This window comes from Macadamia integrifolia, chromosome 2 (genome assembly GCF_013358625.1).
Source record: "Macadamia integrifolia cultivar HAES 741 chromosome 2, SCU_Mint_v3, whole genome shotgun sequence".
Taxonomy (NCBI): domain Eukaryota; kingdom Viridiplantae; phylum Streptophyta; class Magnoliopsida; order Proteales; family Proteaceae; genus Macadamia; species Macadamia integrifolia.
In genome coordinates, this window is record NC_056558.1 from 11,455,966 (window position 1) to 11,467,751 (window position 11,786).

At 36.4% G+C, this 11,786-nt stretch overlaps 1 protein-coding gene and 1 long non-coding RNA gene across 4 annotated transcripts; one reads left to right on the forward strand and one right to left on the reverse strand.

Moving 5' to 3' along the window:
* Positions 1–4,831: 4,831 nt before the first annotated feature.
* On the reverse strand, positions 4,832–6,687 carry LOC122063572 (ribonuclease 1-like). The gene is made up of 3 exons (XM_042627275.1): positions 6,457–6,687; positions 5,492–5,690; positions 4,832–5,175 (listed from the first exon to the last, which is right to left on the reverse strand). Exons 1-3 carry the CDS (start codon positions 6,685–6,687, stop codon positions 4,952–4,954), a joined length of 654 nt encoding a protein of 217 aa, XP_042483209.1. The 3' UTR covers positions 4,832–4,951.
* A 2,280-nt stretch (positions 6,688–8,967) lies between these two features.
* Positions 8,968–11,504, forward strand: LOC122071549. Of its 3 annotated transcripts, none has more exons than XR_006138205.1 (4): positions 8,968–9,048; positions 9,183–9,379; positions 9,747–9,814; positions 11,279–11,504. It is a non-coding gene; the product is annotated as an uncharacterized LOC122071549 (long non-coding RNA). The 3 variants fall into 3 exon arrangements; XR_006138206.1 differs by having other exon boundaries at positions 9,192–9,379; XR_006138204.1 differs by having other exon boundaries at positions 8,974–9,379.
* The last annotated feature ends 282 nt before the right edge of the window (positions 11,505–11,786 follow it).

The window sequence follows — 11,786 nt, forward strand, 5'->3', positions numbered from 1 at the left end:
ACTACCTAATAATTTGTAGGTTATTTTCAAAGAATAAATTCGTGATAGAAGAAGTACATAATATTTTTCATAGTTTTGGCCCAGTAGATCCCAATGCCTTTGCTCTCATATAAAATGTTAGTCTAAACAAAGGTTGCCATGTGACAAAATTGATATTTAGGACTATTTGAAAGTGTGTAAGAGTTGTTAGAATATTGTAAATATGTATTAGGCATACATGTTAATGCATGCTAATACACAAAATGATATTTAATTGAATAAGGTTCCAAAATTAGACAAGTATCTAATAATCCAGATTATTTTCTATCTACCTGGAATTGGTAGAGATTATTAAATCAGGACTTTCAGACCGGGGTCAATTAATAAATGGGTTAATTTGGATTTACTTAATACTCAGGCCTAAATTTTTACTTTACAAACAAGCTTAATTTCTCTATTCATTTTAAGTTTTCAAAATGAAACGCGTGTAAGCCAACAACTCAGTTTGGAAAATATTATATTAACCTATACACATATACGTGAAATAATGGATGAACCCCATCAAAAAAGATCTCAAGTTACAAACACCTCAGAATGGAAAAATTCCTTCTTGGATCAATATTAATTACCACATCCATAAGAGAACCAAATATTGAAAAGAAGAGTTGGACGTAGTTGTTTGAGAAAGAAATAGCTATTCCAATAAGAAAAAACTTTATAGAATAACATGACTTTGGAACGAGATATATAAAGACCATTTCAATGACTCCCCCCAAGCAAAAAAAGAAAAACTATAAATAGGCATCAATGACTAGATAAAGCTCTCAAACATTTACTCATCAAAGTAGAAGAATCACTAGGCACCGTTTGATAATGTTTCTGTTGTTTCTGTGTCTAGAAATAGCAAAAATGCATTTTTATGTTTCCAAAAACAAAAATGGATATTTTAGTGTTTGGTAAACTTGTTTCTCGAAACATTTTTTACAGACATAATACTACTAATAACCCAATAGTATCATCGGATGTCTAAAAGGGAGAGGGGGTTCGGTTGTCTCTTTTTAGGTTTAAATAGTTAAGAAATTTATCGGGCACAACAGCCTTTTTTTTTTTCTCTCAAATTCGTTTCTAGAAACGACGAAACAAGTCGGACTTGTTTCGTCAAAGTCATTTCTAGAATTGTAAACAGGCATAAATTTTGATTTATATTTCTAGAAACGGGTGAAATGGATTTGTTTCTCCGTTTCTAGGAACAAGAAAACACAGAAACATCAGAAACGGAAGTTATCAAACGGTGCCTAGGTGATTTGTGTAAGAGAAACAGTATGGATACCCATTTCTTTGGTGTTCCTATTCTCTTATCTTTCGCTACTGCCTTTGCCTTTGTCAATGATCCTAGTCTCCTACAAGACACATGTGTTGCTATAAATGATACACAATATGGAGGTACATATATTTCTTGTCCCAATTTATGTTTTTGTTTTGTGACGTCTGAAATTATGTGTTTGTTGAGTTGGGTCTGGATCAACTCATGTGGGGAAGGACTCATTCATTTCCAATACAATACAGGGGAAACTAACATTGTTGCCATTGCAGCTATAAGTAGTCAGAGCCCTGGTGTCATCACTTGACATCGCAAATGCTGTATTTGGATCCAACCCTTCCATCTTGGACTACGTTCTTGCCAAAGCCTTTCAACTCGACAAGTGGTTGATGATCTTCAAGCTAAATCCTGGAATTGAACAACGAGCAGGATATTAGAAAAATAAATTTATGTATCTAGTATCTATGGCACATCCGGTCCTTATATATGCAAGGGCCTAATATATAGAATAAATTATAATTTATGTTTGTCTCTGTCTATGTGACTGGACTGTAGGTCAATAAAATGATTTCTGTCTCTCTCTCTCTCTCTCATCAGATTTCCTGAAGTAGGAAAATTATCTTAAGAACCTATATATAAATAATTATAATAGAAAATCTATTTATCTAATTTTCATACCTGCTAAACCTAGGGAAAAAAGTTAATTATATCCGATCTTAAATCTCTTTTTAAAGAAAAATTAGTTTCTAAACATTTTAAAGGGACAACATTATCCTTGCAAATCACCATTTAGAGGGCAATAAAGCTTTTAATCTCTTCTTAAAATATATTTTATGGCATATAATGTCAAGTGTAAGTAAATATCTCATTTTAAGTGGATTTCTAATATATAAGTATCAACTTCTATGCTTCAATGACCCAAAATACTCTAACAAGAAGGAAGGAGAGGATTTTTTCATCAATGTTTTGTTGGATATACAAATTAACGAATGGGTATTTTAGTAAGTTGCTTTATGCAAGTGTCTTTTAGAGATTTTTCTTAAAAAAAGAATTTTAAACTTTTTTTGCAAAATATATATATATATATATATATAGATGTTGAATCATTTAAAAGTACGTAGCTAAAGCTAATAGATAAGCATACACAAGTGGCTATTTTAGTTAAAACCAACTAAGTTTTTAACAAAACAAATTAGAAAAATATAATGGACTTTGACAAAATATATATATATATATATATATTTTCCTTCCTTCTTGACTTTTCTAACAAAGTTAAAAAAATGTTGGGAATATGAAATAGGTAAAATGTTTTATACATTAACACACACCCATAAGGAACATACAAATGAACATATTTTATTTTTTCTGAATAGAATTCTGATTTGGAATTTAGCTGTTGGATATATCTAGAGAATCGTTTGAACTGATTAGCTATATGACAAATTTCAGCTCAAATATCTATGTATCATTTTGGTAACTTGTTAGTTATCTTAGAAATTTTAAATACTTAGTTATGCTATTTTGTCAACTCCTGTTGAGTTGAAACTTAACATATTAATAGAGCACATTAGGATTTACGCATCTGCAAAATTTCAATTGCATCCAACCTGCCACAACACCTCTTCCACGTAAGTATGTGAACACCCAATACTCCATCAAACTTGCCACAAACCTCTTCCATATAAGTATGTTAACACCCAGTACTCTAGGGTTAAGCGAGGTCAAGACCTAAATCAAGGTCTGGCAGGCCATTTTTGAGGCCTTGGGCTGAGTCCCGCCTGACCTAGTTCTTCTTCTTCTCTCTAGCAATGGCTTCTTTTCGCACTTGCATCTCCCTTCCCCGGCTCCACTTAATAAAGGTCTATCAGGGTCAGCGTAGCCCAGCCCTGACTTAGGGGCAAGACTAGATTTTTTAGGCCTTGAGTAAGGATTAGACTGGGTCTGGGCCTAGCTAAGAAGACTCAGGGTTGGCTAAGATTTTAAAAAGCCTAGCCATGTCGTCTCCCTAACACAAAAAAAATACATATATATTTTATGCTTTGTATTATTTGCATATTTTCACCATATTATTTAATATTTTGCCATAGTTTTAGGTGGGGTTGCAAGTTTGGCTCGGACAGCCCGAACCCACCCTTGACCCGCCTTGATCTTGAACAAGTACTGACCCGAAAATTTTGGCCCTGAGGGCAGGCCCGACCCTGAAATTTCTGACCCTGAGTCAGGGTCAGGGCGGGTAAAGGTTGATGTCTTCGGCCTGCCCAGTCCGCCCTGAACCCAACCCTAATTTTTTTACCTTAACTTTTGGCCCTGGTTTTGGCTCGACCCAACCTTGGTTTTTTCCCCTGATGTTGATCCTGGTTATGACCCTGATGTTAACCCTGATATTAACTTAATTTTAGATATTATTTGACATTGAGTCATTGACACCTTAAAAACCTCTAATATATCTTCTCCCCGATCTCTCTTGCTTTTTTTAGCAAGAGAAAAAAGAAAAAAAGACCTATCTTGCTTTCCTTTTGCCACAGAAGTTCTACCTTTAATAATATCTTCATTGATTACCCTGGACGTTAGGGTTTCAAATCTTTCGATATCCCATCGTGGGATTTCACATTGTGTCACCCTTCATCCCTTAACGAATGTTAGGATGATATCTTTGTTTATCATGACAAATAATTTAAATATTTGAGATTATTTGCTTTCTTAGGATGATCGCCTCTTTGTTTATCACAATAGTTTGTGTTATTTGTATTGTTTGAATGTTTGCTTTAGGATTTTCTCCTCATGACAAGTAATGTGTGACTTTATGTTTTTTATCTCCTCTTTTATGGATTTGTTTTTAATATTTTAGTTATTTCATATTTTGTAACGTCAGGGTCAGAGTATACCCGGCCCTTCATGGCGAACCAGGGTCAGGGTTAATCAGGGTCATCTTGGCCCGACCCCGAAAAATCAGGGCCAATCAGGGCAGGAAAGGGTTGGGCCGAACCTTGAAGGGTTGGGCCTAGATTGAAGTTTTGTTTGGGCCCAATTAAGGGCACTCAGGGTTGGGCTAGGGTTTTAAGAAGCTTGGCGCAACTCGGCCCTATTGCACCCCCAATTTTAGGTAGGTAGATCCCAATGTCTTTGCTCACATATTACATTTTACTCTAACCCGAGCTTGCCAAGTGACAAAACAAATACTTAGGACATTGGGAAAGTGAACAGTTGTGATTAGAAAATTAGACATATCCTAATCATTTTCTATCTACCAGTCACAATTGTTATATCAGCAACCTACGTAGCATAATTATTTTCAAAGAAAGAACGTTACCCGTCTATGTTCTCTACGTCCAGACACAGGTAAGGTAGTTTGAAAAGATGCCTTTGCCCCAATTAATGTATTTAACTCAAGCCTAGCCCATTTTACATTAAGGAGCTACACCCAGGGCTGGGTTGTAGCCACTCCGACTCAATTTCTTGACTTGTTTACATCTCTCACTAAGTCCTTGAAGAACAAACACATATTGCTTATATAACTTGATTACAAGTACATGAAGATCAACTCAATGGAATTTTATTCTGCATCAATACTGAGAGACAGATTTATGAAGACAAGAATATAGGAACAGGGGATCTCTGATTTCTCTTGCTTCACCAGTCATGTATTGATAGTTAGAAAGTAGGGAATTCGATCTTTGAATCGCACCAGCCTTTCGGGAATACCGGACACTTGGTGAAGTCAGACCCGGAATTATCCACGCAAAGGTAAACCTGATAGAGCTGGCTATTGCCGGAGTCGTCGACATTGCACTCTATAAAGGGAGTGTATCCACTTCCATCCCTTATGGCCTGCTTGATACTGTCCAAGCTGTAAAATCCCCCATCCGGTTGGATTCCTGGAATTGGTAATTCATGAGTTTCAAAACTGAACCGGTAAAAGCTCGATAATAGATCAAACCAGATCGAACCAAACCAGACCATAACTGACCAGTTAACAGCCTATCCATACATATTTTATGGGCCGTGTTCATGTCAGGTATTGCCACTAGAGTGTTGGTTTTTGCCTGAGTAGATCGGCCCAGGCCCATATTAATGGGATAGAATTAGCTCCCTTCCTTTTCAGTTTTAACCAAAACTTTCGACTCAGTAGATGACTTCTTAAAAATAATTAGAATGATTAATCAAAGTTTAATTGCTTGACCGAAAAATTACCTGCGTTTTCGAGGATTTGGAGGAGGTCCACTTTTTTCTTGAGGTTGAGAGCAGTTTCAAAGTATCCATGTTGATCGAGGACAGATTCTGAGCAAGTCCCATGTTTCTCCCATTCGTGTGACCAGAATTTCAGGCCGGTGCTGCTCGGACAGGCTAGCGATGGCCAGTTAGTCTGCATTCGGCTGGTCAGGTCTGAGATCTGTGACCACAACATGTAAGGATATCAGAGAAACTAATCCATTACAATCTCATAGGTTTAACCCCATGACAATAACAAAATGAAATGGGCCTAAAGCCCATTTATTAAATAATAGCCCGAAGACCCACAAGATGCTCTCAGTTCCCCTCTTTGGGATGGTCTATCAGACTATCACACATAACCAAGGCAACAATATCCATGAATTAAAAGTGGCCAATTGTGACAAAGCTAGATGTCACTAGCTGTGGTGAGACATTAAATTTTCCCTCTAAACCGAAGGAAACATTTTTCCTCTTTGGGTTAGATGAGCAATCTCGCCAGATTTTTAGGCGAAAGAGAGAGAAAAATGGTCGTGGGCTTTCGCTTGAACCGTAAGAACTCTCTTTAGGAAAGGTTTCGTGTGGTTTTGGTAATTTCTTATGGGCTTATCCCATGAAATCCTCTAGAAAAGATTCTGTGATGATTACCAAAATTAGAATTGAAAGGTACAGGTTGGCCCATAATGGACCAAGGCCCAAGGTATGCAAACAAAAGCAGTCACAGGAAAAGCTTGCTCGATCGAACCATTCAACGGCCAGCAAAAAGAATCACAAGGGTAATTTGGTGTTAACAGAGGTCCAGAAAGACCCAAATGTAGCCCATAGACCCATTTTCACTGTTTCCATGCATTATCTTCAAACTATCTATTGGAAACAGCTTTCACATCTTAAATCCACTCTAATTAGTAGGAAAGAACAGAAGAACCAGAAAGGGGAAGAAGGAGTACCACTGATGCATCGAAGGAGTTGCTGGAATCACAGTTGGAACAACCAGAAGATGTAACACCAGAATGTGAAGCGGTGCTGAAATTGTGGGCTTCATCTCTCTCTCTCTCTCTCTCTCTCTCTACAACACAGATGGAATTCTTAAGGATGATGTTTGGTTGGGTGTTACTGAAAATTGTATTTATAAGGCAAAGATTGGAAGGATTTGATTGGAATATTCGAAAATAAGGCATTAATTGGAAAAAAGGAAACCATGATTCGAAAAACTTACAGAAATTCATGAATGGGTTTCATTACAGGCTGTGTCTGGTCACTGCTTTCCGTCGCTATAACCAATTTGGAACCATTACATAGTATGAGTCATTGCCTACGCAATCGCCCCAACATTTTGCCATGTGGATTAAGTATGGCAAAGAAACCCATTATTGGCCACACAAACAGAGATTTGTATCTGTATATAGTGAGTCCCTCCATTATATCGATAATGAGGGCACAATCACCGCCCGATTAGAATCAAACTACAATAATATGGATGTGCATAGACCATTCGATCGGAATTTTACAGAAGGGCACCATTGGTTACCTGTGAAGTGTGAACGACTGGTTCTAAGGTCAGCAAATTTGGCTCAGGTGTAATAATGCATAACGACCGAGTTAGAGAATCGGACACTGCCCTGCAGAACTTCTAAATCGGGAGTTCTGCAGGGCAACGTCCGATTCTCTCAATTCCGTGGTCTTGCACTAAACCACGTTTTGCCCTTCAATTGAATTTAGATTTTCCAAAACCGGTGAAACCGGACTGTACTGACCCAAAAAGCCCAAACCAAATCGAACTGATTCCTTATAATTGGTTAGGTTTCAGATTGATGTATTGTGAGTCATAAAAAACCAGACTGCCTCAAAATCGATCAAAACCGCACTGAACAAGAAAAAATTTGACTGTAACCAAACCTAAACTAATATCAATCTGAAAATCATAAAATATGAATTTTTTTTTTTTCCTCAAAATGAAACTAAACATGATATCAAACCGTTAAGAGAGAAAATTGAACTAAAATAAAGCCAAACCGGACTGAAACAGAACGAACCCAAACCTTCTCTTATTGGTTTAGTTTCAGATTCATCATTTTTTACTCTAAAATTGATTAAGCTCGATCAAAATTAAAGTAAACCGACCCATTGACACCTCTAAACTACCCCTTAACTATGGAGTTGCATCCCAACGCAAGGTGATTTATGATTGAATTTGACTCTTAAATTTCACAAGGACATATCTATACGATCCACTATCTCGTTAACGGTCAAAATTGCCACATAATTTTCTTTCTATAAATTAGGTGAACCACTAACATAAGCTTATCTACACTAAACCAAGAAATGACAGTTTTTTGCCTAAAATGTAAATTATAGAACAAACAAGTTAACATGAATCTTTCGACTCAGAGTCATCAGCCATAACTCGGGCTGATTTGTCTTCCTCTATTTGCATCCTATGTGGAGGCGGGGCGGAGAGGAACATGCTAAGGGTCTTGTGGTAGTGTGGTGTAATCGAATGAACTATCACATTGAAGTTGCATTATACTCTCACTACAGGAAAAGCAATTTTCGACCATAGTTTTGGGTGACGGTATTTTTTTTTTTTTCATCTCCGAATATAATATACTCCCACGGAAAAAAATAAGTGTCATCATAAAATTATTTTGGGTGACAGTAAAACTTATATTGTCACCATTTATTATTTATAGAGACGGTAATATAAGGCTGTCGCTGAAAAATATTTACTATGATGGTAGAAAACTAATTGTCACCATTTTTTCGTTTCAGACCACGGTATAAATAAAACTATCACCAAATATTGTTTTTGAAGACGATAAATATTTCTGTCATCCTTTATAAATTTACAATAACGAAAAAATATCGTCACAAAATATTTGATTATTGAATTCAATTAGTAAGAACGTCATGGGATTGGGCAACGTCAAAGTTTACCATCTCAAAAAATATTTAGAATGACAATACATATGATACGACCGTCACCCAATGAGAGGAAAACTAATCCAAAAAGAGGAATTTTTAGTTTAGTTTTCGCGGTTTAATTCACTCCAAATCTCCACCTTCCCGCTACTCTCTCTCTCTCTCTCTCTCTCTCTCTCTCTCTCTCCCCAAATCTCCCTCTTGCTCTCAAACTTTTTGAAGTGAGAACCGTAACCTCCATTCACTCCAAATCTCCACCTTCCCGCTTCTCTCTCTCTCACGAATTACCCTAATCTTTTGGGGTTGAAATCGTCTGCAATTCCGATCTCGTACAATTCCGTGCAATACCACCTTCAGGTGGTGATACGTGTATTGATACCAATATAATGGTCCAGATCTAGTACAACTAATAAAACATTAAATCAGTGAAGAGGCATTTAAATCGTCTGCCATTCGTATTCGTACAATACACGTGTCACCGCTTGAAGGTGGTATTGCACAGAATTGTACGAGATCGGAATTGTAGACGATTTTTTTCCAACCTTTTGGTATTCTTTTGAAAGGTTGCTTTGCATCGGTTGTTCTCGTTGGAAGCGAGGGTACGGACAACCTAGCTGCTGGTGAGTTTCTCTCTTTTATGGGTGTGATCCTTCGATGGCAGAAATTATCTCAAAGGATACAACATTGTTTATATTGAAGGTTTAGAAATTAGTTGATCTCTCTCTATCTCTCTCTCATTTTTTTTTTTCCGGAGGGCAAAAAGGCTATTGTCGAGGAAATTCTGGTTCTGGTCGAAGCCATCAAGGACGGATCGATGAAAGGGAAGGAATTCGCAATCTTAACGCTTCTGCAACTCTGTATGTTCGGAACAGGGGTTTGCTTGTAAGGGAAAGTGGAATCCTTCCGTTGGTCGCTCTCTCACAGTCGGGAAGTGCCCGAGCGAAGCACAAGGTAAGAACTATAGTTTGGGGCTTGGGATACAAATCTGCCCTTTTCTTACTCTCTATTAGGGTTCTACCTACTGAAATCATGGTAGCAAATAGAGATTGAAACTTGAAAGGCTTACAGGTTATATGCCTAATTTGATTTCCTCCGTCTCTTCCGAACTACACAATGGACATACCCCATGAGTTGGTGATTGTCTTTGTATCACATCTGCAATTGTTACAGAGTGGTAGAGAATTAGAGATGAGATTATGTTCTTGCAGCCAATTTAAATAATTCTTGCCTGTGTAGCTCACAGAATCCTCGTTTTCTTCCTCTTCTTATTCACAGGTGAGTTGATCCTAACTTTGAGTTTGGTTGTGCTACTCCACAGGCTGAAACATTACCTGGGTATCTGAGAGAACCGAAGCAAGAGGCATCCTCTTCTAATCCTGTGGAGAGGTAATGAAATTTCAGCAGTGGGTACTTGTGTTCTTAACTGTGTACATAGCTGAGTGAGTGTTCTGATAATGGTTTTGTTTGTACAGTCTGTAAACCATGGACTAACTCGTGGGGTCATCTAAACTAAAGATTTTGATCATGCATGTCTTAGTGGTTTCAAAATGGATTTAGTGTTCTGATAATGGTTTTGTTTGTTTTGTTTTGTTTGGGAGAGCCAAATTTCTAGTAAAACACACAAAAGAGTTTTGATTGAGGCCTTTCAATTTCTAGTAGGGAAGTAGTGAGTGTGAGATAGAAGATGAAGGGGGCTTGAGTTATATTTCTGACAGACTGTGTTGAGTGTGTTGGGGCGGTGTGATATAATCATGTACATGGTCCAATGAAACCTTAACTTCATTTATAAATGTGTTGGGTGACTTGTGTCTTTCTGTTGATCTATCCTTTCTCGTTGACCAGATGATTGGATCATCATCCTATCCATAACATTAACATTGAAGGGCACCTCTCTCTGTTTTTTGCATATTTGTTTCATGTGTGCACCGTCATATGATTTGTTTGGGTTATGCCTTTATCTATGATCTCTACATTGATTTTGTCATTTGATAAAACTACAGACTTACATTGTGTTTTTTTTTTTTTTTTCTTTGAAGGTTCTTCTCTTATATTTTGTGATCAAGTACGGTCATCCTTTTTCAATACATGCATTGTGATATATCAGTTCTGGTTTTAGAGATATATTGTAGTTTCTAATGGGTGTCTACTGATTAATATCATAATTAACTCATCTTCTGAAATCTGTTGGTATGGTACTTGTACTGAATTCTGTCCAAGTTGAACTTTCCTCATTAAAATAGGATTCTTTAATATCTTCTATTTCAACCATCAGAAACTACGGAGCTTTTACTGTGGTATCCATCCTGATTAATAGACCACTTGGTTTTCTTTTGAGCCAATTATGACTTTTAGTTATTGAAGTGACTGAAGTTCTCTGTTTAAGCAATCCTTGCTCGGATTGGATTTAATCAATGCTCAGATATCTGTCCATTAGATTAATCTAAGACTTCAATATCATGTTTCTTCATTAAACTAGCATTCGACCAAGGTTTGGTCAAAATCTGAGTTTCTAGATTGGTTAGCTCGGATTTCTCTTGAATTCTAGAATATTTATTGATTTGTTTGTTGCTGGTTTTGAAAAACCTAGTCTTCATTAAACTAGCATTCGACCAATTAAATCTGAGTTTCTAGATTGGTTGGAGGTTTCTTCATGTCTTGATAGCATTCGACCAATTTGGTAGTGTAAATTTTTGATGACTTTGACAAGTTTTGAATGTGATACTGGCTTTTGACTAGATATTAGTAATCGATAATAATATATTGATGTCTTAATTACGTAAAATATATGTTCTTTTTACTTTGGTAGTGTAAATTTTTTTTCCTAATTCCACTCTTTATTTATAATGGCAGGTACAATCCTACGTAGCTGCACAACTTTAAGGATCAATATTAGCAATTACTATATATTTGGCGTTGAGAAGAGGGATTTCTTTGGGTTAACACCAATAGGTTCAGACAAATGAGCATTTGGGATGGAGTTTTTTTTTATCATTGGTTTTTGTACAATGTTTGTAGAAAACGATTGTATACATTTTAGTTTTTAAAAGTTGAATGAAAACAATGAATTCTTATGTCCTATGGATGGGTCATTGATATATCTTTTTATGAAATGAAGAATGCATTCAGATATAATAATAGGTAACAATTGAGATTGTAATTATAAAAATACAATTTTTTTTTAAATTTCATTTATTAACTATGGATAAAAACAGCCATAGCAAAAATGTAATCAAAGACGACGGTAAAAGTCTTAAACCCTTCACATTCGTCATTTTTTACTTCATAAAAATACAAATTTTTTCTTTAAATTTCATTTATTTTACAGAAAAAGAACACTACCCATTTGCGTAGACACACA

Excerpts from the sequence above, each read along its gene's own strand:
- LOC122063572 (XM_042627275.1), bottom strand. The coding sequence starts at position 6,687 with ATGCCTTATTTTCGAATATTCCAATCAAATCCTTCCAATCTTTGCCTT. Across the intron at positions 5,691-6,456 it reads ACTCCTTCGATGCATCAGTG|ATCTCAGACCTGACCAGCCG; the intron begins GTACTCCTTCTT and ends TTGTGGTCACAG. Across the intron at positions 5,176-5,491 it reads CCAAATCCTCGAAAACGCAG|GAATCCAACCGGATGGGGGA; the intron begins GTAATTTTTCGG and ends TACCAATTCCAG.